The sequence below is a fragment of the Channa argus genome, chromosome 13 (assembly GCF_033026475.1).
Source record: "Channa argus isolate prfri chromosome 13, Channa argus male v1.0, whole genome shotgun sequence".
NCBI classification, from domain to species: domain Eukaryota; kingdom Metazoa; phylum Chordata; class Actinopteri; order Anabantiformes; family Channidae; genus Channa; species Channa argus.
The window spans coordinates 6,485,575-6,513,368 of NC_090209.1; the positions used below are offsets into that span (position 1 = coordinate 6,485,575).

Here is a 27,794-nt window from a genome sequence, read left to right on the forward strand (position 1 = left end):
CCGTACGCATTCGCTGCAGATCACACGCGGAAGGACGCGGAACCTCTGTGTTTCTGCGCCACCGTAAAGCAGATTGACAGCAACACTTTTGCCTGGATTATCGACATGATGCAAGTGATGGAACTCGCCTCAGATAAGTAGGAAATATACCAATCTGTTTGTTTAGACCGATTTCAGATCAGCGTCGAAAACGGCGAATAGCTTAGAAAAGTACAGATTCAAGATTTTTTTTAAATTATTTTTTTATAGCTAATTAAGACTCTCGGACTTGCAAAAACATTCCGGATTGTTGTTCACCCATAAGAGGTGTCAAGTTTTATCTCCGAAGCCGTGATGTGGAGCTTAACTCTGCCTTATATTCTTGGATGAAAAAGCCCAGAGACAGGTACTTTGAGGAACTAATCTGAACTCAGTAGCACTGGGATGTAGTTTTGTTGGACCAGAGGGGAGGATTCGGACCACAAGAATGAACTTTGCGAGCTACTTCTGCTCACTTTCTGTGCTTTAAAGACACATGAAGCCATGGGTTGAAAGCGACGATGATAGACTGCGGGGATACTCAACGTGGGAGGGAGCAGAAATTTCTGTGTTATGTAATGATTGACAGTGCCTGATAATTAGTGGTAGTTCAGAACTTCCACCCTCCCCCTCCCCTTCCCCCTTCCCCCCCATTACCCCCTACCCCCCCTTCCCCTGTATGTGAAGGAGGCTGAACAATGGTTGATGAATTTGAGATGTTCTGTAATGAACTAAATGGTAAGACCCGGGCTCTTTAAGGAAACGAGCAGGATATGTCACAGTTCAGTGGATAAATTCATATTTCACTTATTCCCTGTAGTTTTCTTCCACATCTTTGAACAGCCTCCCTTAGAAAAATACTTACCTCTGTCAGTCCCTTCCCCACTCAGTCTCTGTTTGTTGTTTATTAAAGATTTTGGTTAATGAATTAAACAGCCATGATGCCCCAACCTCTTGAACTCCTCCATGCTGATTTGGCATCGCCAGACAAGATGACTGTGGTTTCAGGAAATGTCACTATTACAAGCGTCTTGGGCTTCTTCTTGAGCTTCAAAGTGTCTTCTGGGCACCTCAGTGTATTTAATTACTACTAAGATGCTTTAATGCTCATGTTTGCCCTCAGAGTTGGGGATATGTAGTCTCTGTGAAATTCTCAACCTCTTAATCTCTGTGACTTCTTGTTTCTGAACATCTGAAGCTCATAGTTCATCTTCACCAGAGCCTCTGTTGATCCCTCCCTCCCCCCCACTCATCAGGGCTGGTGGGGGGGGTGGATCTTGGCCCCAAGGGGTCCAAACTGTGGTGGTGGCTGGTGGTGGTCACACCCTTCGAGGCAGGGCTCCCACCATGGAGACCAGCCCAGAGAGCCCTAACCGGGCAGTGGAGTACCTCCTGGAGCTCAACAACATCATCGAGAGCCAGGCCAAGCTCCTGGAGACCCAGCGCCGGCGAATCGAGGAGCTGGAAGGCCAATTGGATCGGGTCAGCCAGGAGAACCAGGACTTGAGGCAGGAACGCAACCCACGGGCGCCTGGTTCCGACACCCCGGAGCAGAACCACAACCACAGCCAGCCTCTGTCCCTCCCCATCCATCATGGTACTGGTGGTGGTGGCAGCAGCGGCGGTGGCGGCAGCGGTGGGAACAGTAGCACCTCAACAGCTCAGGCGACACCTGGACCAACCACAACTCCCGGGCAAAGCAGGGAGAGGAGGACCCACACCAGGCTGACCCGAGGTCTCTCCTGTGGCTCCAACACCACAGACCGAGACCGGCTTGAACGCACAGACAGCACAGACACCAACACCAGTTCCACCTTACGCAGAAAGTAAGTTCTCTAACACAGAAGCCTCTTCTATTGGTTTGATCTTACACCATTAAGTATTGCTTCATGTCATACTCTAGAAATGTCATCATCCAGATTGCTCCAAACCCTATAATGTGTGAAAGAAGCTTCATATGCTAAAGGTGTGGTAAGCTGCAACCTTTCTAACCATCAGAGATAAGTGTTGCAGTAATGGGAATAACACCCAAGACGGGATAATGTGTTCCACAACCAGAAGGAAATCTCTAAAACCCTGGAGTGATAAGGGCACAAGGTGTCCATTTCTTCATATTATATGTAATTTTGCCTTCAAAGGTTTTAATTTGTATAATTATCACAATGCGTAGGAGTTACATAGTATGTACTGAAGAAAACCAGGCATGATATGGGCTATGGTAATCTCAAATTTCTGGACCTTGCATTTGAAAATATTCATCCACTGTCTTCACTCTGAACTATAGGTCACACACACACACACACACACACACACAGTTAGATTGCTGCACACACAGATTTGACAAACATCAAGTGCATCTGTCCTCGCTTTTACTTTATAACCACACACACACAGAGCTGGTTTTTGTTCTGGACGCATTAAGCTTTGTGAGTAGGCAGCAATTCATGTGAAAAAGTACACAGTGAAATATATTGTTGGAGTCTAGTGACAGAAGATGTTGCTCTTTGTGCATATGATAACAATCTCTATGCACAATCTTCTTCAAGATCATTACTGGGTTTTGCTCACTATCTGTTTCCTTATGGCCCCAATCCCCTTATCAGTCATTGATTCAGACTTGACCAAATCCCTTATTGATTAAAACTGTCTCTTTCTCCGCTGCCTGCCTCTGTGGCCCACTCCCCTCATCCCCAGGGGTGACTTAGTCATTAGACTGAAGCACATATTAGTTATTTATGTGACTGTTAATTGCAGTGATGAATTGCAAATGTGGATCTTGCTGATCCTCCCTTGTTAATTGCCTGTAGCAGTTGTAGCTGACTTTGGATGCAGGCTCAGACAAGCGAATCACATGAAGTGTCACATTTAATAAAGAATCACTCACACAGAAGAGCCATATTGTCCCTGTCTGGCTGTGACTCAGCCTAACCCAAAACCAGCCTATTAGCTTGGGTCAGTGACAAAAACCTCTCCTTTGATAATAAATATGAGGTCGATCATAGTAAGAGACACACGGAATATGTGGGAGAGGAAAAAAGATGGCAAGGGGAAAGTGACTGAGCAACCTTACGCAGTGTGCCTCAGTCTAAAAGAGAAAAGGTGGAACACACATACTGATTTGCCATCTGTCAACAGAATGTGTGTGTGTGCGTGCGTGTGTGTGTGCGTGCGTGTGTGTGAGAGAGAGAGAGAGACAGAGACAGAGCAGGACAGAGAGAGTGACAGGGAGAAAGAGATAGGAGTCAGGGACAGAGAAGACAAGACTCAAAGAACAGCTTTTGCTTCTGGCCAGTTAGTTTCAAGTCCCTCAGTAGGAGCCCTCATAATCCATGGTTTTAATTTCATACAAGGAAACTGAATGAACCATCTCCATTTTTTTTTTTCCCATTCGTGGAGCAACTGCATCAAAACAAAAAGTCCCCCCTCTCCTCTTCTTTTCCCCAGCGGCATGCTGTAAACAGCTGTCCCAAATGCTACCTTGTTTCATTCCTCTCCTCCTATTAATGGCAGTGTGAACAATGTGAGTCTGGGGCCTTGGGGGGTGGGGGGTAGAAGGATATTTGAAATTAGGTTCCTTCTCTATGTAACAGCAGGGTTGAGTGCATTACTGCAGCTCACTGTTAGCACGGCAGATGTTTTTATGTTGTTATTTTGGGGGAGGTCATGCTAGTGCATTTGTGCGTGTGTGTTTGTGTGTGGGCGTGGGTGTGGGTATGTAAAGGAAAGTGTATACCCTTATGTAACACTTGGTGTGAGTGCACAACATGTGTGAAGACAGAGTCAGGCACATGTTGGCTACATGAGAGATTAGTTAGTGTGACCACCGGCCCGGAGGGTAATAATTACTGCTTAGGATGCATGTGTGTGGGATTGCCGTGACTTTCTTGTGAGTGTGTATGTGGGGCCTGCAGGACATCACCTGGGATGTCAATTATTAAGCAGCTAATGTGACCCTGCCATCTGCCGTGCAGGCTGCCATGCTATGATGATGTGACAGTTCTCGCTGCATGGCCGACAGATTGTAGCGTTCATTATGAGCTGCATACATGCAGCTGTGCACATGCAGCTCATAGGATGAGAGGCAGGGACTAGGCAGGCTAGAGGTCTTGGCGACAGCCCCAGTGCTGAAACTCAGAGCAGTGTTATTATATAATAGCAAAAAAAAAGAGATAGAGAGAGCTATCTTTTTCCTTCATCACTCTCACTGGGAGTGTTCAGAAGCTCCAAAGAGCACTGTGAAGGTGTTCGTGTGTCGGCTCGTCTCTGTGTTCCATCATCTCTCCATCCATCTCACTCTCCACTGCAGGGCATTATGGGCATGTGCTCTACTCTCTATGAAGTTGACATTTATTCCGTTCAGGGAATATGGGAGACGGTGATGAGCTTTTGTTTCAGAATTTGCGAATTTTGTGAAGCACGCGATAACCCCTTCCCCTTTACAACCCCCACTCCACCCCTTCCCTCTCTCCATCTCTTCTTCTCTCACATACCCACGTACACACACTCGCTCTCTCCCCCTCGCTGTTTCTGTTTCCCACTGCTGCAGTTATGACTCAGAGAAGCTGCAGAAATTACTTTTGTGCTATTCTATTTCTCTTCCCCTCTTTGCTCAGCCACTCTTTTTCCTGCTTTTAACTGAATCACCGTTATTGTTCCTGATTAGGTAGATTGACGTCTACATTAACAACAAGCTCATGATGTGTGCTAATGTAGTACTTTTGGACATTTTTGTAGATTACATCCTGTAGTTGCAGATACAACTTAGAGGAATGATCTGGCCTCCAGGCAAATGTGTGGGTAAGCTCAGATGAGCCTGTATTGACCTGCTCCAAACAGTCTTGAGTGATGTGATGGGAGGTAGTCTATTCTCTCTGGACTTTCTAGAAGAAAAACAGAAAAGCTGTAGCTGCTGTTTTCTCAAGAATCCAAACTCACTCTTGTTTATCTTTTCTATTTCAGACAGTTAGCGGATTAAACAATGTGTAAATTGGGACAGAATTCAAATATGGCTGCTAATGAGGATCACTGACGTAAATTTGAATGATGTGTGTGTGTGTGTGTGTGTGTGTGTGTGTGTGTGTGTGTGTGTGTGTGTGTGTGTGGTTGGCAAGTGTATGTGGGTGTTTTTTTTTTTCTTATCTACTCGCCATTTCTGACTGAAGTGTTTATGGCTTCATGACACATATTTTCAAGTAACAATAGCCCGGCCTAAATTGAGCTGACCAATGACATTGGCTCTATATGACAATGGTCATATTCAGCAGCACCATAAGACGCTTTATTTACAAGCTCTATAGCTTTAATATGCATGCATATTACATGTTATGGCATCACAGGGTTTCATTTGATATGCTACATGGCAGCAGGTACTGCCTTTGTCATTCTTCTTCTACATCATGTTGAGCTTAACAGTCTCTAATCAATTGCCTCTGTGATTCCCACTCATACCTGTCTAGTTATTTTTTTAATCACAATTATTCACCACGTACCATCAGACTGGGCTTGCTCGCAATAGTGAATAGACAAGTGAATACTGTAGCTGTGATGTAAAGTTTTTCACTGGAAATAAAATGTCTTTGGACCCGGAGGGCTGTGAGAGATATAGTTGCTGTGGAAACTGTAAAGCCGTCCTCAAGGCAGTTACTATATTGCATTTCAATCCACTCTCTCCCTCCACCTCCATTTCCACCTCCATCTTCGGCTCCAGCTTAAGCTCCAGCTTCAGCTCCTCTCACCTATCTAGGGATGGGGGAGGGACAGCAGGGTCCTGACACAACTTTTTACTCCTCTTTTTCTTCTGCTCTTCTGGCATTTCAGGAGCAGCCTCTATTGTTGTCTTTTAGATGGCAGCTGTGTGCCGATAACAGTTGTGTCTGAGCAACAGCCACGGCAAATTAGCGCAGAGATTAGCGGCCTTGCATTGTTATTAGTGAGGAGGGTCGAGTGCTAAGCCTGCTGTCCATTCACCATTGAGTTAACCAGCCCTGCGGCTCTAATCCACATCGTAGCTCTATCTAGCATTGGCACTGGCCGTTGATTAACACAGGTGCAGTTCCGCAGTCTTTTCCCAGCTCTTACTATTACTTTATTCATCATCTTTCCCTAACAAATGCACAGAAGTGGCACTTTTGAGGCGGGATGTTTGTCAAACATCCATGCACACGTTCCGTGGAGCAGAATAGGAAAGACCGGTTACCGTGGGAACGCTGTGAGCTCTTCTGTGAAGAACTCTGTGGGCGAGAGACACAGAATAGAGAGATGGAGAGAAGTGAAGAGAAGAGAGGGTAGGAGTGGGAGCAGGAGCAGGGTAAAAGACAGAATGAATGATGGCTTGATGGGAATGGAGAACACATATTGAAGACAGATGAGTGCTGCCTGCATTTTTTTTTATTTATCACTGGTTACAGGTTGTCTGTCATTGAAAAGTTGTGATTGCAGTTTCTCTTCCTGGCAGCCTCAGGTAATTAGGCAGACTGTGCGACTGAGATCTGTTTCAGACTTTACAGAACATCCCTTTGGTGATCTGCTGGGAAGCCATTTGCTTGAATTACTTCTTCTGTGTCACCCACATCACATTTAGATGAAGTCTAATTGTTCTTCATTGCTTGAATCATATCCAGTTGAAATAACAACACACACACACACACCTGTGCACAAGCGCACACACAAGCTCACAGTGTACAGCGGGTGCCTGGTGTGTGTTGAGTCGTAACTGTAACTGTGCTCCTCCTTATCAGTGCTTTCGCCTGGCACTCAACGCCAAACGCCCACACAGGCAGTCCGCACTGTTGCCAAGCAGCAGGAGACTCAAGCTCGCAATGGAAAGTGGGAAGGGGGGTTCGTTGTGAAAGGGGAGGGGGGGGGTGGGGGGTGGGGTGGGGTATAAAAACACACTTAACTTTAGGCTGCAGCGCAGCATTTGTGGTTATCAAACGTTTCTGTTTGTCAGCAGGAGTCAGGCGGGTCACATGCTGGAGGTGGAGTGACGCAGTGCGCTCCTACACGTGTATTTCATAGACAATGGTAAAAAAACAACGATGAACACCCAATTTGGAGAGGTTCATGCCACGGTTGAATTGGATGGACAGATTTTCCGATTCCCCCCCCCCCCCCCCCCGAAAAAGCTGTGTGAATGTAAATGGAAGCGCCCTCTGTACGTGGGCTGCTTTACGAAACACAGGTTGTGGTGTGTAAGCGTACAGAAGAAGAAAAAAAGAAAACACCTTCCACAACATTGCAGATGGATGGTGTCTTCCTATAATCACCACATGTGAGCCCTGTTCCCACCAACCTCGCTCATCTATACATAAACGCACCTACAGGCTGACACCCCCATGCCACTACACAGGTTCGAGGAAACACTGATCCCAGCAACCACCACATCCTCTTTCCATTTCGCATTCCTCCTCTCCATCCTTCTTCCCTCCTTTCCTGCTCTCTTGATTGTTTTCACCCTTGCCCTCCTCCGTATACAACCTCTCCCACCCTTATGTTGCTCTCTCTCCACCCACTCTTCTTCCTGCCTCCCGCCTCTGTCAACTCGCTGCTTTAAATACACAGCACCTCACAAGCTCCCAATGTAGCACTTTTTCTTTTAGCCAAAACTTCCTGTGTCCTCTCTGCCCTACGCTCATATCTTATGACCTGTGGCGTGTGCCAATTCATATCTTGATCTTCGTCTTGTTATTCATTTATTATGTCAGCTAATAACATTACAAGAAATGCATACATACTGAGAGTGTGTGTGGGTAGTTTGTGTGCTTTGTGTTGCTATGGAGGAGTAGAAGAAGGAGGAGGACCATCAGGGCATGTGTGTGTATGTTTTTGATGGCACTCAGGGATTCAGGCATAATTGCTCATGAAGCAGAATTCAGATCCTAGATGAGCCTGTCAACATGTGCCACTCTTGGGATGCTTTAGCAATACTTACTGCTGGTAAATCACAAATCTTGGCAGTGCAAAGACCACACAGTGTGTACAAGCATGGCTCAGTCTTACATAACAGCACCTCTGCCTCTCTTCACATCTCCATCCAAAGCTGAACAGGTCAGCGGGTTCACTTGTTCAGAATACTTTGTTGCTGTGTGCTATAGAGATGTAATAAAGAGAAATTAACAAGACGTGGCTCTAAGCTTGTCATTTGGCAATAAAGAATCTTTGCTTGTAAATTAAACCTCGTCTCAATGAGATGCTGACTTGTAACGTTTGTGTGGTTTTATAAATAGCAACGAACAGGGGCCCTTGTTCCACACACTGCTGTTAAAATAGCCAGTGACAGCTTATTCTCATTTAATTGGAACTTTTTATCATCTGCTCTAAGCAAACGAGTGCTCTGCCTACGTGATTATATCCTTAAACACCCTCATTTTTACCGCTCGCTTTCCCCCTCTAGTTAAAAAACCCTTAAACTCCTGCTAAGAGCACAGTTCAGTGTGTTAGACATGTGTCTTCACGTTCAAAAAATAGAGTCAGTTTGCAACCCTGTGAAACATGAATTGTATTTCAGGTTATGTGATAAGTAGGATTCAGTTATAAGTCTGGTGACTTTTTTTTTTTTTTCCTTTCCTTCCCTGTCTGCCTTTCAACTCCAAGGGCACTTTAGGTTCCTTTAAACCTAAAGTAACCACCTGAAACAAACACAGCCTTGATATATCAGTAGCTTCTAAGTTGATGAGGCTAAATAGTCAGAACAGTTGAGTTTTTACATTCAGTTATGGGCAACATTAGCTTTCCTTTGAGTTGTGCTATGTTTGTCTTCACCTGATGATTTAAGTCCAATACTCACCCACTTGTAGGTCTCTGTTTCCTCCTTAGTGCCTGAGGATACATCTTTAGATGCTAAATGCCCCACTATACTGTATGTTCAGCTTACAGTAAGTTGCTGCGTCTTTTTGCTGTTGTAGTACTGACAAAGTTGTGCTCAGTGGGTTTTTGGAGGGATTTGTTTTTGGACAAGCTGCCGGCTGGAGCTGAAAAAGGCACAATGAGAGAACTGACAGTGAACCAGAACATTTAAAGTTGTGGCAGAGCATCTGAACAATGACCCAGAAGTTGTCACAAAACTCTAGCTTGTCAGTCCCAGTGACCGGCCCCCCCTCTTTTAAGGCCTTTATAGCCACTGTAAAAATCATCTAAGAAAAACGTATGCGTATATAGTTTCAGTTTTTAAACTCATTGTAGTTTTCTACAATTCCTTACTCAAACATGAGTAAATTGTCTTTTTAAAGAATTGGAGACTATTTTCAGCTTCAGATACGGTACACTTGTAAGTATTTACAGGCAGGAGGGTGTATGTGGGTTTGACTGAAAATATACTGCAGTGCCCATATTCATAACAATAAAGCAACGTAATACCCTGGATCACTGATGTGCTTTTAATAGTTGCAGTGGGACAGACTAAAAAGAGCTATGACTTTGATTACACGGCCTTGTTTACTGATTACTCATTATTGATCAGTGTGAATTGGTTTTGGTCTCTTTGTAGAATTTATTGACAATATAAAACATATTAAAAAAAACCCTCAAACTTATAATTTATTATGTTATTGCTTTCAGTTTCCAATAAAATTTTAAGTGAATGACTCTTTCTGAAATTTGGTCACCTTGTCTTACACAGCTGGATTAAAAAACAAACAAACAAGGGAACAATTACAGGTAACTGCTTAGGTGTTGAAGTATCGCACTTCCTTTCTCACTCTCTTTTCTGCATCTTCTCTCCTTCTTCTCTGAGAGTGTTTCCGTGCTACAATAACAGGGACTGTGTGTCCTTGACAGCAGCTGGAGCCAGTGAGATCCAGCCATTTACATGCTAATCTCAACCGCTGCTCACTCCAAATCTGCAGATGGAAGAGCTCTAATTTCTGCCAGAGTAAAGGGCCAGCAGAGAGCCTTTTCTATTATATATGCACTCTTGCATGCATTACAGAAAGAGCTTTCCCATTTTCATACAGGGGGATGTAGGGACGAACCCACTCTGCTGTAGACCCATATAGAGCTTTATATAATCCAGCAGAGTGGTTGGAGTTTCTCAAACAAAACTTTCATTCTTTGGCTCTGGCTGGAAGAATATCTCTGGTTTTGAGTTTACAAATATCTTAGCTCATTGTTTTCCTTATAAAGTTATCAAACCACCTGTAATGAACTCCTGCTGGGAGTTTCTTTCAGCAAAACCTAACGTGTTTGTCAGTGTGTGTCTCTTGCTGTTGTCAGAGTCTATGCAAATCTGTGCCTCATATTTCACTTTTCAAATGTGTCGCTCTTTGTACTTCCATTGCGGCTCTATGATTTGTCACTGTCAATGTGCAGCTTAAAATCAGTGCTCAAGCTTTCTCTCTCTTTCTTTCTGGCTGTCTGCCGGCTTGGCTGCTGACTGTTTGTGTGTCTGTTTTTCTGCTTTCTCCACGTTTCTCTGTTTCGTCCCATCTCTGATCCTTCCTGTCAGTGTCCGGCCGCCGTCTGTCTCAGGGCAGCACGTCTCGGCTCCCACCACTCCTACGGCGGCGAGCTGCGCTGCCTATGCCACTCTGTTTCCTACAAGTCTGACAGTTCACAGCTTCGTCAGTCTCCATCAGTACTGCTGCCCTTCTACTGGCCAAAGCTCACAGCAGGAGGACAGGTAAGGGCCACTTCAGGGCCTGGGTGCAGTAAAAATTCAAAGTTCACTTCCATAAGAAGCTTCCCATAGTTTTCACCTGCTGCAACTTTCCCAAAGCCTGCATCCCCTCAAATAGTGGCCTGTCCATCATCACCGTCACATTCATCTTTGTGTGCCTGCTTTCCCGCTTTGCCACCTGCACCCTCACCCCTTTTCTAAGAGCCTGTGCTTCAGTCTCCCTACCACTCCCAGGTATGACTAATAGCTAGAATTAGGCCCTTGTAGGAGCTTGAAAAACACAAAGCTCCTTACAGAGAGCGAGAGGGAGCAGTTGTCTTCAATAAACTATGGGGCTGAGGTGGACTGAGTCACAAGTGAACCTGATGATTTCTCACCCTCTCGTCTCTTATTTATCCTCCAACTGTTTTCTGGCACATCTGTACATGATGCTCCAACAGTGCCATCTAATGGCATTTGATGGCTGTGATGTCCATATACCTAATGTATAGACAACACAATTTTTAATAGATGACTGTTATTTCCTATTTTATTTAATTGCCATTTCTAGTGTCCATTTATTGTATTTGCTCTATGCTTTCTCTGCTTTTTGTGTGTCTCATGTTGTCTTTCTTTTTCTCTGTCTTGTCCTGTCTTTCTTCCTTCCTGTCTGTCTTTCTGTCTTTTGACTCGTCCCGTGTTGCTTTCCAAGAGAGGGGGTTGAGGATGAGGTTGCCCATCAGTTCTGTTGCTCTGCCTCAGGCTGCAGTAGCCCCTCCTCTCGCTGAGCGAAGGTGTGACTGACAGCACAACAACTCAGTCGCACGTTTACCTGCGAAAAGACTTTCCCAGTCTATGCTGCCAAAAAACTGAGACCTCACTGTGTGTACAAAAATGACGAAGCCCTGCTGCATTTCAGCAGGAAAATAAATAGAAATGCATGCATCTTGTAATTTGTGACAGTTGGTATGTGTGCAATCACTGGTTTATCGCAAGGTTTGTGCAGTCATTTACATTTCATGAAATGTTATGTCTTCTCTCTGTATTTTTTGCTACTTATTTTTTTTCTTTCAGCCAAATCGGGCTGTCAGAACACATCATCTTTGTTTGCTCGTTATTGTCCCACTCATGCCTATCTTAGATCCACTAGTTGAGTCATGTAAGTGCAGAAATGCTCAGTAGTCACCATTTGTTATCTGTGCAAATTGCTGTAAAGCCCTGTCCCCCGCCGTTATGCAATGTCTCAAGAGACTCACCTCCTGTATGTTCTAAATATGTTTAATTTGGTAACGTGTTCATCTTACTGTTGCTACACATCTGATAATTATTTTGTCGTCCGCTATCATGTTTATTCCTGATTTTAAAGATTCGTCTGGTTGATTTCTGAAAAAAATAAAGACGTCTAGTTCCTGATATTATGTCATTTCTTTTTCTTTTTTTTTCAAAATGTGTGAAGGTGAAACATCTGTGGCTGTAATTGCTCTGTGTTTTTTCTTTTTCTACTGGAATGTTGATCGCACACACCCTTCTCACTCAACTCGCAATGCACTCATCCGGACGCAACATTTTATTATAGAAATTCTATTTTCAGTAATATGTTGATTGTGTTGCGCACATAATCCTTGAATGTTAGAGAACAACACGGTATGTGCACAAATATTGGTGCTATTCTGCATATTGCTGTTGTTTATAAAAAACTGATGTCTCCAACATTGGATAAAAATGTACTTTGTTTAAATCACAAATTGTAACTTTCTAAAGTAACACAGGAGAAGATCTTTGTTTTTTGGGGTATTTGTGACTTGTATAAAGTACATACAGTACGAGCAACTGGACCACAGACCTTTTGTTCATCCTGAGTTCATAATACACTGCTATGCTACAGATAATTGCTATTTTCAGCGAATATACATTGTTGCCTATAAAGTTGGAATCATTTTGTTTTCAGACTCATTCCCCTTTTTATTCCTATTTATACACGTCAGTAATCACCTTTGACCAGGTGCAATGATTACATACGGAGTCCAAGTTATCCAGGGGGAAATTAATTCACGTTTAACAATTGTTTGGCGCTATAAAAGCCAAGACATCCGCCGTTTTCTTTTTCCTGCTTAATGTCTGTATGAAAAAACTGTGATATTTCTCTGCTTAGTCTTGTTCATCCACACTTACTGTGACTTGTTTTCTAGTTAAAAGCAGGTGTGTCCATCGCTGCTGCTTCAACCAGATCTATTACAAAGTATACAAGTAAAAATGCACATACTTCCCTATAAAATATTTCACTATCAGTAGCAGTGCCATTTATAAATTCTTTGCTCAAGTACTAAGTACATGCTTTAAAATACACCTAAAATACAGAGGCACTTTAATATGCAAATGACATGTTTCCAAAAATATTCTGTTAGATGCCATTGATAGCATAAATGTACACAGCTAGGCCATATTAATTTGTCAAACCTCTAGAGGTGACAGTTTTATATTTTATTCAGAATAAAGGTTATCTAGGAAATTGCTGTAGCCAAAAATGTATTTTAATTATTGTACAGTATGTACTAAAAGCTGGTTAGTCTGTACTAACACATCAGCCTTTATCAGTTGATGTTTTTTTTATAAGAACCAGCAAATCATAATTAAGCTATAATAATAATTGTAGTGGTGTAAAAAGCTTGTGACATAAAATTAAAATACTCCGATAGAATACAGTACTTGATTAAATGTACTTGCTACCTGTGGCGTCAAACACACTGGCCATGTGTCATCTACAGAATTTACTGTTGACAATAGAGGTACATAAATGCAATAGATACAACATACTATAAGATCGTGTAGCTACTGCTCCTTTCCCTTTTCAAATAAATAAGTCCACTTTTCTGTCTGTCTCTTTCCTGCTGGTTGTGTTATGACATATTGTTGTGTTGCATATTAAATGTGACTGTGTAAGTATTAGTGACCTGGTGCAGAGAAGGTGGACGGGAAAACCTTGGCAGGGTTTAAGGGAAGTTCACGGGTGTTAAAAGACTGACAGGAATGCAGCCTGTACAGCTTTGCAAGGCAAGCAGGAGCCAGTGTGAAAGTGTGTATGAGCAAAAGAGTCAAAGAGAGAGAGAGAGAGAGAGAGAGAGAGGGTGTATTTGTTACTACACTGCTCCAGTCAGTGTGGGACCTTTCGCTGACAGTAGCAGCATGGTAAGAACTCAGCTTTTTTCACTTTCCTGTCACTCTAAAACTGTCACAATAGAGCCTTTAGTTATTCACCAGTAAAAGATGATGTTACCTGTTACACCTGTGTGTTTCTACAGTTGGCTGACTGTACACTGCAGTGACGCTGCACCCATGACAAGTAGTTTGTTCAGCAGGTTACTATGAGTCTCTCTGCTGTGTGTAGGTATAGAAGAACTAAATCACCACTGGCAAACCGCTCAAACAATACGTTAATTGTTTTTAAAAGAAAAGAAAGGGAAGGGTGATGACAGGAATGACAGGAACCTGTGTGAGTGTACATGCTTTTCGGGTGACAGATGATATACCTTTTCAAAGCCCTGATAATCTGCCAGAATGTGAAGGTTGCCACGACTTTAGGGCTTCAAACTAGTTATATTCAAGCATAGATTTTAGGAGAAGTTTCTCATATCGGTTTGAATTCCTGTTGAGAGAAAGTGTCTATACGAAGGTCTATAACTATAGACAAATAAATAAATAAAAACATCATGCACTTTGTCATTGTGAGTTATCTCAAAGTTTATTTTGTTCAGCTGAGTCACCAGTATATACAAAACTTATCTTTTGTTCTTTGTCGCTTGAGTGCTGCTGATTATCTGATAAGTTTATGTTTACAAAATGCTGCCAGTTTTTAGCTGCAGTACTCTGTAGCCCTATAAACAGAACATATACAAGGCTTTTATCTGATAATTCACTACCTCTGTTCCACATGATGTTGTGTCCCCAGCTGACAAAACCACAGAATCTGACTGAGCCATAAACTGGATGGTGTGGGTCACAGGCAGAGTTGGAAAGTTTGTGTATTACGAAGCTTAATGCAGTAATGTGGCCGCAGAGTGTTGGCGTTTGAGGAATGCCCTGAACTGACCCATGAAAGATTTCAATTGTTTCTCTTCCCTTTGGCCGTTTCAAAGAACGCTATTACAAGGAGAAAACAGATGATTCTGGCAGTGGATGTATTTTTGTCATGCAGAGAACATTTCTGCTGCTGCCTCTCTTGGATATAATCTAACATCTGAAATTAAGGGTAAATGTTATCGCATCATACGTCAACGAAGTAATTAGCCTGGTTGTTGCTGAAGGCACTTCTGCTTTGTTATCACTCACAGTTCACATTTGAGTTGGAGGAAATGGTGGACAGGAACTATGTGCATTTACTCAAATGCTGTACTTAAGTACAATACTGAGGTAGTATAATTATGGATTAAACTTCCTGTCAGTACATTAGGCAGTTAAAATGATCCCCATCTTTACCAGCTCCATCATTAAAGGATGACTTCACAGATTTTCAACTTGCTTCCTATGGTTCTGTGAAGTAAATTTATACAAAGCCATAAAACCTTCATCTGCCTTCCCCATATTAAAATATCTGTCTGCTTCTAACTATAAAACGCCTCAGATGACATCATCTAGAGTATTTTTTGTACAGATGCTCTCAGCAAATTGCTCATACAACAGAAGTTAGGCTTGGCCAACCTGCTTTTCCAAATTTCCTGCAGGTGATATAATCTGAGCTCCCGCTGATCAAAAATAAACTCTCCCAGATGACACAATTTGGGGTTGTTTGTTTTTTAGATAAACGCAGAGATATTTTAATGTAAGGAAAGCAGAGGACGGTTTAAAAGCATTAGTATAGGCCTACATGTATTCCCCAAACTAGAACCATTAGAAAAAAGTAAAAAGTTGGTGAATGTGTTAATACTTATACTCCATATTGGCCATTCTATAATAAGTAATGATGAGTACTCTTAGTACTTTATGCATATTTTGATTGTAATACCTTGGTCACAGGGGTTTTGTTTATTTGCTAAAAAGCAAACAGCAAAACTGACACAAATGTTGGAGATGAAGATGTTAGAAATGATGCGCGATAGACTACACTGAGCCAGTACTTAGGTGGAAATGAGTCTGCAGATAGATCGATGCAATTATTGGCATCACCATGGCAGGCAGCAGAGAGGTTAATCCGCCAGCCTCCATGTCCTGCTGCGGGTTCGGTGGCACACTCAGACCTACTGCTGTTCTTTCATATGCACACAAACACACACACTGTCAGCACATCAATATTATATAAATGAGGGACTGGAGGTAGGGGACTGACATTGTATTTGACTGTACACACACCTCCATTCACTTTTCACTTTTCCTCATTGGGGTTCTTGTCTTTTTTCTGCCCACTTCTGTTGCTCTTTTAACACTATCAGTGATCACTCTCCTGTTTATTAGACTCTAACCATCTGTTTCAGATCCAATTAAATGGTTGGAGGTAGTGAAACTCTGGACCAGTCTTTATGAGGGAGCCTCTGGGGAGCACCTCTCTCTGGCACAGTAACAGGAATACAGGGTTTTCTTACATAAGTAATGAGGTGCAGATGCCAGCTGCGATATGGCCACACTCATGTTTTATACAACAAGCTTTTTTTACTCCGATATCATCCTCACTTTGCCGTTTGCCGCATATTACTGCCTGGATTTTGCTGCAAGCAAAACCGAATGGAAGTGTTGTTTAATGAATGCGTGTTTGGAGATGGTTTATAGGGCCATGCATAAGGGAGAAAATAAAAGATCAATGCTGAAACAGAATTTACTTATTTTGTTGAACTTATTTCACCAAGCTTTGGAGCTTTAATTTGTTTCTCTCAGTGTTAGCATCCTTCTCTGACGGCTGCCCAGAAGAAGAAAAATCTAATGTGTGATATTTGCACTGGTCTTGCTGCATATAGACTGTGGAGGTGAAAAACACTGTCATATAATCCATATAGTTGATCTCTCATTCAGTGGTACAGAAAATGACATTTTGATTTTCTTTCTTCGTGAGCTTTGTAGCGACAGCTGAAGTTAAAACAGGATTTAGAGGTAAAAATTAATCAGAGGATCATCTATGAATATTCAGAGACACATTTATGAAAACAGACTCTAATGTTGCATCGCGTGTATTTTAGGTTTCTGTGACTCAGATGAATGAAAATACCATCTGGCCATGCTGATGTGGCTAACAGGATGTTACACTGAGGCTCGGTCTCTGCGAGCGTCTACCTGTTGGCACTGTGAAGAGGCTAGTTGTGAAAGGAGCAGTTTCAAGCCAAGCCAAACTTTTTGTTTTATTAGCGCAGTTTATTACAGTTTATTTAGCCAATTTTTTTGTCTAAACTTGCACAGATATACGATAATGTCATAACGAGACGAGCATTATGGAGACCGTCATTCACAACCTGCAGAGCATCTTCAACACCCACCTCAATGGTGGTAACAGTCAATACATTGTCATGGCAACTACACTTCTTTTACTAACAACTGCCTCTCCACCCACGAAGGTCCCACAGCAACCGTCACCAGGCAACCCCCTCCCTCTTTTTCAGTTTCTCTATTTAAGGAGCAGAGGAGGAGGAATGATAAATGATGCAGCGCAGAGAAAAAACAACATTTTCAAGCTTAGATGTAGTTGTGTGCCACAACTTGTTGCTTGTAATTGAGTTGTTTAAAACAGAAACAAAGCTCAGCTTTTTAACCTTGTGATAGATTCGATACAAAAAGTATGAATATAAATACCTAGATTTGTTAGTAAATATGTACAACTTAGGTTAACTGCGGTGCTGTGAGCTTTCCCGTAGAGGTCAGGATTGTATCTTTTTATAACTGGGCTTTCACATGACTCTTGTGTTATGCAACATAATAGAGTTGGTCTCAGTGTTTGTGTTAAACTCAACAATAATTTAGTGCATGTTACTTGAAGGCACAGGATGTCTTACTAAAAAGACCCTTCATTTTACAATCGTTTCCCCACCCTCCACTCCAAAGATTCTTTTTGTCTTTCAGAAATATCATTTACAAGATCCAAACAGTAACACATTAAAATACCTACATGTTATTTCCTTGTTCCATGAGAAGCCTTTTCCTCCTCGTTTTGTTTCACCAGCTAAACACTAACACAGGAAGCCACTGCTATCCAATGGAACAGCAACAACTCAAGGAGGGAGCGGGGAGGACGTTAACTGACCCACACAAAGGCAAAATAGGCACCATTTTGATTTTGGATTTGTCATGTCTATTTGTGTGAGATACAGGGCCTAAACCGTGCAAAAGGAAGAGCTGCAAAAGTAATGCTTCACCACCATGATTTGCCTGTTTAATGTGCAGTATGTACAGTAATACTCCCACACATCGCTGACCCCAGCCCTCAGCATTGTGCCTTGTTATGGGACAGGGCACAGCTTACAGAAAGGGGTGTAGCTAACTCCAGCAGGAAGTATGTGCAGGAGCATGTGACTGTAGTTGTTCTACAGACACTAACACACACTAACTAAATGACTCAGGGTGGATTTGTCTTTAGGACGCTGGCAGATATCTGGACATACTTTTTTATCTTTTTTTATAATTATTGCATATGTTGAAGGATTACAACGAATACTATTTGTATCCAGACAAATGATTTGTTTACAGGTTTTATGTGTGTGCTGCTCTTGTGTAATATACTTATAGACGTCGAATGTGGGAGGAGATGTTAATTGTAAGAGTTTTGTGTCATACTGAGCTGCAGGTGCCTGTTGTACTCTCGCTGCTAACATGACAGCCTGGTATTTCCTGTCGGTATGGTGATACTGGTATGTGGCAGCAGAGGAAGGTGATGTCATTGCTGTGTTTGTCGGACAAGAATACACTCAGAAAATGTGAAAATGAGGAAGAGAAGAGGTCAGGGCATGAACACTAGTAGGCTTGGCTCAGTGTAGTAGTGCATTAACTCATCCTCTGCACTCATTAAAGAAGGAGATAGAGGACAGGGACTTTAATGTCTGTAGGATCATCAACACCCAGTGTAGGAATGTTGACAGGTCTCGACTTTGGCAGTGCTTAGCAGCAACATAAAATGACTTAATATCACCACGAGTTCCACTATGAGACGGTTTGTTTCATGGCGTTCTAAACTCTACATGTAAGTCCTAATATTTAAACTCTCCAGGAAAACTTCTACATATTCACTGAGTCTGAACTTTCTCAATCATTCACTCTCTGGTTTGCACTTTGCACACTTACACAAGTGTTTGGTGTAATATTTTGTCAACGGACTCATGACTCACTCTAATAACTTCTGCTCCTTTCCTTCTGTAGTGTGGAAGGGGAGTCCCAATGTCCAGAGACAGGCACCCACAAAGACGGCTCTTTCAGCCAAACGCCTTACCTGCGGGGCTCAGAACGCTACACTGACAGCAGCAGCAGCACACCGTGTGCTACCAGAGGCCCTTCATGCATGTCAACCTCCAGCTCAGCCAGCGTGGCCTGGGCGCTACGAACACGCCACCAACCCGCAAGTCTGGCCCTCCGCAAGCAAGAGGAAGAGGAGAACAAGAGATGCAAGGCCCTGTCAGATAGCTACGAACTCTCAACAGATCTACAGGATAAGAAGGTATCATGTTCTGAGGATGCTGGTGGTCAGGGGATTTGTGTTGCAAATGTTTGTATGATTTGGATTTCCTAAAGCCATGTGCTCTACCAAACATTGTGTATACGATGGAATGCTTCCAATTTGCAATTTTGGGGGGGCTTCCTGGATACAAAACATCTAAACAAATTTGTAATCGTGATTCTTCCTTGTTTTTTTTTCTTACTCTTTGTCAGGTGGAGATGCTGGAAAGAAAGTACGGTGGCTCCTTTGTAAGCCGCAGAGCCGCTAGAACCATTCAAACTGCCTTCAGACAGTATCGCATGAACAAGAACTTTGAGCGCCTCAGAAGCTCCGCTTCAGAGAGTCGCATGACACGCCGCATCATCCTGTCAAACATGAGACTGCAGTATTCCTTTGATGAGCGACAGCCTCAGCAGCAGGCACAAACACAGACAAACTTCACCCACAGTGTAGCCATAGGGCCTCCTCATTCCCCCGACACAGACCACCCAGGAGACTACACCCACTTAGAAGACTCCTTCTCCAAACAGGTAACATTGTTGTTGGTTTTTCTTTTTCTAATGTACCGCAAAGCCAATTGATTTCACGTGTTTATGTCAATCATGATGGCATACAACTATATACAAAGTCTTACAGACTTTATATATATAGAGAGAGAGAAAAAGAAGTCAACTGAAAAATTTGTAGAAAGAAAAAACAAAATGTAATAAAAACTAGAGTGGACTAATTTTGTGGATTTTCTGTTTAGCCCTACTCTATCAGTCATATGTGAATGTCAAATCACAAATTTTACTTTCTTTACTTTCTGTCCCGCTTTGTGTTTCCTCTAGGTCAAATCCTTAGCAGACTCAATAGATGACGCCCTTACCTGCCGCACGGGTCGTGATGACTCCCAGGAGGGCAGCAGGGAGGGTGGAGGGATAAGTGAAGACTTTGGTGAGTGCGTGTGGAGCAGCAGCAGCAACCCCTCCTCCCAAAGAGGTTTGGGAGAAAGAGCCAGGGGAGCTGGAGGAGGACTCAGTATGCATGGAGACAGTACGGCCACCTCATACAGTGATGTCACCCTTTACATGGACGATGGCATTCCATCTTCCCCGCTGTCCCTTGACCGGGCACCTAGCAGCACAGACACAGAGTACTGGGGCCCTGGTGGTGGTGTCGGAGTGCGTGAGGACAGCAGGGACACTGAGGGAGGGGGCAGCAGTAATAGTCGGCGCAGCACGCCATGCACTGAGTGCAGAGACTATCGTCTTAGGGGTGCACATTTACCTCTCCTCACTATTGAACCACCCAGTGACAGCTCAGTGGACATGAGTGACCGTTCAGACCGAGGCTCTTTGAGCAGACAGCTGGTGTTTGAACAGGAGCCTGGGGTTGGAGCTGGCTCCCCTCAAGGAACCCTCAAACACTCCCCCAACACAGGCGCCTGCCCTTCCTCCACAGCAGCTGCCCAGGGTCAGACTCGGGCCCCTGGCAGACCCATTCCCACACACATTCCTCACCAAGTGGCAGCTCACCTCCACCACCACCATCATCCTATTCATCACCATCAGTACCCTGACACACCTTCCTCCTCCTCCTCACCCCAGCAGCCCCCCACAACCCCACTTTCCTCCTCTTCTTCTACAGCTCTGCCTCCAGGTGGTCTAGAGCAGCCATGCTGCTCCGATGGAGACAATGACTCACTCAACTCCACTACCAACTCCAACGAAACAGTGAACTGCAGCTCAGGCTCCTCATCTCAGGACAGCCTGCGGGAGCCTCTGCCTCCTCTGGGCAAGCAAACCTACCAGAGGGAGAGCCGCCATAGCTGGGACTCTCCACCCTTTAACAGTGATGTGGTGCAGAGACGCCAGTACCGCATAGGTCTTAACCTCTTTAACAAGTAAGATGCTAATACTGTAGCACTTATAAGCACAAATACCTTCAAGCAACTGTTTTGTAGCTGATAATAAAGTAATAAAGCTGTGGTGAGAACTTTTCAATTTCCATTGACTGTAGGAAGCCAGAGAAAGGGATCCAGTATCTGATAGAAAGAGGATTTGTATCTGACACCCCAGTTGGGATCGCTCGCTTCATCCTGGAGAGGAAGGGCCTCAGCAGGCAGATGATTGGCGAGTTCCTGGGAAACCGACAAAAACAATTCAACAAAGATGTTTTAGAGTAAGTATGGAAATAGAGGCATGCTTTACCTTATCAAAAATAATCGGATATATGTGTATGTTTACAGTATGTGTATCCTTATAAGGAGAACATTAAAGTAAATTCAAACACACTTAGATTGGCACGTGTGGATATGCTCACAAATTTCATGGCACCTCAACATGACTTATAATCGTTATGCATATATAAATGAGTAACTATGTGCAATAGAGAGGTTAGACCTCTCTGACCTCTGTTGTTGTGTGTTTCAGCTGTGTGGTGGATGAGATGGATTTCTCAGGTATGGATTTGGATGATGCTCTGAGAAAGTTCCAGGCTCAGATTAAAGTTCAGGGAGAAGCCCAAAAAGTGGAGAGGCTCATAGAGGCTTTCAGGTTTGTATAAATGTGTTTTCTAAAGAGACAGAAGCTAATCAATTGCTGTAGTAGAAGTTATGAACAATTTTTTTTTTCTGTCTCTTATGCAGTCAGAGATACTGTGTGTGTAATCCAACTCTGGTCCGGCAGTTCCAGAATCCCGACACCATCTTCATCTTGGCCTTTGCCATAATCCTTCTCAACACAGACATGTACAGTCCTAACGTCAAACCTGAGAGGAAGATGAAACTAGAGGATTTTATCAAGAATTTAAGAGGTGCTGCTGGACAGAAACAACACACAACTTTTACAATACTTTATAAAACACATATCAAGCGTTTAGCAAAGTATTTCTAGAGTCTGTTAATATTTGGTATGACGTAAAACTCCTAGTATAACATTTTATGATGAAAATGCATGCATCATAAGTAGCACACACGTGCTATGTGAATGTGATTTCTAGTAGTTTTTGCTCACTCTTGTGTATAGGAATTGCAAATACCACAAGGTTTTTCCACCAAATATACACTTTCTTTAATAGCATGTATGCTGCAGGTTTAATAAACATGGTTCCTTTAAACCTTACTTTCCCTTGTCTCCAACCAAGGCGTAGACAATGGCCAAGATATACCCAGGGACCTGCTGGTTGGGATCTACCAGCGGATACAGAAATGGGAGCTACGAACCAATGATGACCATGTGTCCCAAGTGCAGGCAGTGGAGAGAGTCATAGTGGGAAAGAAGCCTGTAAGTTTTCTGAGACAAACTGAATCCAGAACATTTTCTCGTTTATTAGTGCTTTTGTAAGTAAGTAAGGCAAAATAAAGGGATTCAAGATGTGTTGTTGCTCCTAGTTAAAAGTATATTAATTCATTTGTGGATCTAGGTGCTGTCCCTTCCCCATCGTAGGCTGGTGTGTTGCTGCCAGCTCTATGAGGTGCCTGATCCCAACAGACCTCAGAGGACAGGAGTTCACCAACGGGAGGTCTTCCTCTTTAATGACCTTCTGGTGGTAAGACCGACATTCATCACTTTTTAAGACAGGGTGGATAATAATGTCTTTTAGTTGACAAGCCCTGTAAAAATTAAATTCTGCCATCTATGTTGTGCGCTAGGTGACAAAAATCTTCCAGAAGAAGAAAACCTCAGTGACCTATAGTTTCAGACAATCTTTCCCTTTGGTTGAGATGCAAGTGCACATGTTCCAGAACTCATGTAAGAAACCAGTATTACTTTAGCATGATTCCACTACTTTTAAACCACAATGATTAAGTATCGTATTTTCTCTGTCTACATCTCTTAGACTACCCTCATGGTATCCGCCTCACCTCAGCAGTCTTGGGAGGGGAGAGGAAGGTTCTTATAATTTTTATGGCACCCAGTCAGCAAGACCGCACTCGCTTTGTTAGCGACCTCAGGGAGAGTATTGCTGAAGTCCAAGAGATGGAGAAATATAGAGTTGAATGTAAGTACTCCATCTAGTGGTCATTACTGTGAACTGTAATTTCTTCTGTGAACTGTAATAAATCATTTTTTGTATGGGTTACAAAAATGGGTGTAAGGAAATGGAGAACCAGTCATGTGTTTGTTGTTAGTAATGTTGTCTGTTGTTTGTTGACAGCGGAGCTAGAGAAACAAAAAGGTGTTATGCGGCCCAGTTTGCTGACTGGAGGTGTGGTTGGAGGAGGTGTAGGTGTAAAGAGTGATGTTGTGAATGGCACCATGGGAAGGACAAGTTTTGATGACAACTGCTCAGTGGGTGAGGGTCTCAAACGCACAGCTCTCAGCTCATCTCTCAGGGACCTATCAGAGACAGGTGAGACAAAAGCTACTCAGTATTTCCTTCTTGTCAGCTAGGTTGCATAAGGTAACGTCTGTGATTATATCCTTTGTATCACTTTTGTCACTGTTCCTCTTTCCTGGTGGCACAGCTTATGCAGTTCTTATCTTTTTTCCAAAAACTGTAAATAAATACCGCAATTTTTCACTCTTTGCTTAACCTTGGTGGGCTGCAGGAAAACGTGGTCGCAGAAACAGTGTCGGTTCTTTGGACAGTACGATGGAAGTAAGTCTCAGTAAGATGTAGACCTGTAACCCATCATAGACCTGCATTTCCCCTCACTGGTTCTTAATCGTCTCAAGTACGCTCAGTGGTCTACATATAAATGTTACATGAAGTAATCCTGTAGATGCATGTGTGTGTCCACGTGTACCTGTCCTGCACTGACTCCCTTTGCATGGCTGTGGTCATTCGGCATGTGCTTTAACTCCAGATAATGATAATAGTTGTGTGTGATATTAAGTGACGGCCAGAGACTGTGTTGCTGCCCTTCAGTGATTTTTTTTTTTTCTAAAGTGTAATGATATTTTATTCTTCTAGGGCTCCATCATTAGCAGCCCACAGCCTCACCAGCGCTATCCAGTGCCAGGTGTGGTCTCTGGCTGCTATGGAACAGAAGACTTCCGGCCTCACCGCCCCATCCTGAGCCCCGGAACAGGGGTGGGGGGTGGGCCGGGGCAGCAACATACCACTGCTGGGACAGGAGTTGGGGGAGTCTCCAGCAGTGTAGAGAGAGCAGGAGCGGGGAGCGGTCCTGGGGGGAGCAGCAACAACAACAGCGGCTCCTTCCTGGGTTCCCTGTTTGGCAGCAAACGCGCCAAACCACCAGGGCCCCTTATTCCACCGGGGCCACCCTACCCCGCGCCTGTCCCCCCACCGACTACGGGAGGGCCCCCACCTCACTCCCCTTCATCTCTGTGCCAGTTGGAGGGGGGGCCTTCCAAGATCCAGGCGCTGCACGCTCAGTACTGTCACATGGCCACCGTGCAGCCCCCACCACCTTACTACCATCACCATCGCTACCACGTCCAAACTGTCCCTCCTCCTTTGCAAGGTGGGCCCCCCCATACTATACAGAGAGGCCCGCTACCCTGTCGTCCACCGCTTGGCCCACCACACGCCCAGCACCCGCAGCTGGCCCATCTCTCCCAGCTTTCCCAGCATGGGCTTCCGGGTCGTTACGCCAACATGGTGGTGGGATGTCCCCCCCCCCTTTCTCCTCTCTCCCAACATTCCCAGAACCCACAGTTCGCCCTATACCACGTGCAGCCCATACACTCTGTCAGAGGGGGCGGCGGCCCTGGTATCAAACCTCCACTCACCTTGTCTCACTCCCACCCGCACCCCCACGCACACTCCCAAACCCACCCCGGACACGCGCACACACCACACCCAGCCACCCACTCCACACACCAAACACACTTCATATTCGGCACTCTGCCCCACAATCTACCATCCGCGTCCGTCAATGCGCATCACGCAGCCTCCGCCGCCCCGTATCTGCCCCAGTACCCTCCTCTTTCTTCTATCCCCCCTCCCCCACCACACTCCCCTTTACCCCCCCCTTCATCCCCCCTTACCCCTCTTACACCTCTCTCCCCTCACCCCCCCCAGCACCCCGGGCAGCCTCAGCAGGGGCCGCAGGTGACGGGGGCTGGGGCGACAGGTACAGGGGGCAGCTCCAAATCCAAGCCTATCAACCGGATAAGTACCGTAGTATGAGCAGGATGTGGGGCCCAAGGGGTCAGCGGTCAGATGACAGAGTGGAGGAGGCAGGCAGAATTAGGGCTAGGACCAAGTCTGCCAGGACAGAAAGTAACAGCAGCAGTGCTAATGACAAGAGGAAACGCAGTTTGCTTCGTCTCTGTTACTTCCACCTCCGTTTCCCACATGTAGGTGGAGATAAAAAGTACAGCTAGAGTTAAATAGCATGTGCACACATCCTTGGAACCTGTACACACACACACACACACACAAACACACAAATGAATATCAACATAAAAAAACACTCATCACATTTCAGTATACAAACTCAAAAAGTCAATAGCCATATAATCTAAGATAAAACTAAAATCTATATCTAGATATACTGTATTGCCTCAGTTTTAAATGTCTAAAGTCTGTATGAGATGATTTACATGTACAGCAAGGAAAAAACAGAGACCATATATATCCAGCTGCTTATCTAGGGATGTAAGTAAAGACTAAATCATCCAAATCCATTAAAAACAGCGGAGAGTTGCAAAAAAGTCCCTTGACCTTGCAATAATTTACTTGGCTTTATGATGTCTTTGTCCATTCTGGCAGGTTCTGCTTTGCTGACTGGTACCTTTTTTTCTAAAGATGACCTCAGATATGTTGCTTTGTCTTAAACTTTAGAAATAGTGCACCAGTGCATCTTTACGGTCTTTTACATGTCAACAAGAGCCCCTTGGCTTTATAATGCATTCCTTTGGGGGAGAGGGGGGTGGGGGTATGGGAGTCAATGATACAATCAATAATATATTTTGAATGTTTCTGAAGCTTTTGCTGTTTTATTGATATTATAATATACCTGCTATGAGTATGATGAATATTGTCCAACAATTGTTTTGATCAGTGAATAATTGTATCAGCAGATGTTTGTACAGGGTTATAGAGAGTATATGCACATATAAATTCCTTCAGTTTGACATAACAACTAGAGGGTGTTCTGATATGTGAAGTGTGATTTATATCCATAGTACCATATTTACCATTAAGTTCATTTTTTTATGAATAAGTGTTGTTAATGGTTCAAAACAATGAATGAGGTGCAGTTCTGTTCAAATTAATTTGAACACCAACATTATTTACAATTTTCTGTTTTGTTTGATGTGAGCAAACGGGCATACCTTCAAATGATGTGATTAACAAAACTTGAACTTACAAGATGGTTTCACTTTTATTTTTAAGAAGCTCCCAGTTTTGGAAAAATGCTGAAACCCAATTGTGGAAAAAGACCTTGATTCTGAAAGATGTCATTCCCTCTTAATTCTAAAGTCACTGTATGATTTCCTTTGTTTTAAAGACGCACGCTTTTACATGAGGTTTTGTGATTTTTCACGTGTGATGTCTTAAGTCATAAATGGCCTTCTTCTTATCCCCCCTCCCCCGCCACTTTTAGAAATATCGACATTTTCTGATGCCTTGGCATCCTGCTGAGGGCTTCTTGTTTAAAAATATAACAAGAGTCAAGAATGTAAAATAGCCTATGGGTACATATTGTATTACCTTTTCTTTTTCCCCTGTGGACTTTGTGTAAGTGTTATTATCCCTTTTGCTACTGCAATTTTTGAGGTTGAAATTGAGCACAAATGTTGTTTACCCTCAGCGTGATTGATTAGCATCAGGGTAAATATATTCTAATTCAGGAGAGAATAGCTGGCTGAAGACAAAGTAAAGAGAGGTATGAAACAAGCTACTGAAAGAAAGAAGAAATTCAAAAAGATGTGAATCAACAAGAAAAATACTTAGCAGAGATCCTGAGAGTGTCATGAATGTCAGATGAAGATTTTTTTTAAGTATGTGTTGCTTAGCCATTTCTTTTTTGACTCTACTTGCATGAATATATCTGCACTTATTTACTAGATTGTACTGTATAAACCTGAATGTACATATTATACAATACATAGGCTTCTTATCATAACTATGGGATAAACTACTCCCAGGCTGTATTCAGGTGTGTGCATGTGAGTGCCACTAAGTGTGTACATATAAAAGAGGAAGAGGGATAGGAAATGTTGGCCAAATGGAATATTGACTCCTGTTTTTCTTATTATTTCAGACTGAAGGTGAGAGAATGGGTTGCCATGATATAAGTAAAGCCTAAAAAAAGTTTATGTCAGTGCACTTATTGATATTATTTTAAACAAATAAGTTCATTTTTTTTGTGTATGTATTATGTGTACTGAAAGAATACAGAATTGAGATGTGAATATTTATTGCTTCTGATAAATTAAAAGTGTCCTTGCAGTGAAGTGGTTTGTGTGTGTAGTTTATGTGATATTAAAGTCAGCTTCCATCACTCTAATGCTTGAAATAAGTCAAAAAGGAAGAGGAAAAAAAAAAAAAATATATATATATATATATATATATATATATATATATATATATATATATATATATATATATATATATATATATATATATAATATGTATATGTGTGTGTTTTTCCATATACGTGTT

The 27,794-nt window shown here is 43.1% G+C and overlaps 1 protein-coding gene across 4 annotated transcripts; it reads left to right on the top strand.

Moving 5' to 3' along the window:
- On the top strand, nt 1–27,586 carry iqsec2b (IQ motif and Sec7 domain ArfGEF 2b). Of its 4 annotated transcripts, none has more exons than XM_067526025.1 (14): nt 2–1,844; nt 18,935–19,229; nt 19,442–19,759; nt 20,060–21,114; nt 21,231–21,392; nt 21,644–21,766; nt 21,859–22,025; nt 22,356–22,495; nt 22,635–22,760; nt 22,864–22,963; nt 23,052–23,213; nt 23,370–23,564; nt 23,764–23,813; nt 24,129–27,586. In XM_067526025.1, the coding sequence occupies exons 1-14, from the start codon at nt 1,366–1,368 to the stop codon at nt 25,308–25,310; spliced, it is 4,554 nt and encodes a 1,517-aa protein (XP_067382126.1). In that variant the 5' UTR covers nt 2–1,365; the 3' UTR covers nt 25,311–27,586. The 4 variants fall into 4 exon arrangements, with proteins under 4 accessions (XP_067382129.1, XP_067382126.1, XP_067382127.1 ...); XM_067526026.1 differs by lacking the exon at nt 2–1,844 and adding an exon at nt 13,674–13,795; XM_067526027.1 differs by lacking the exon at nt 2–1,844 and adding an exon at nt 18,442–18,758.
- The last annotated feature ends 208 nt before the right edge of the window (nt 27,587–27,794 follow it).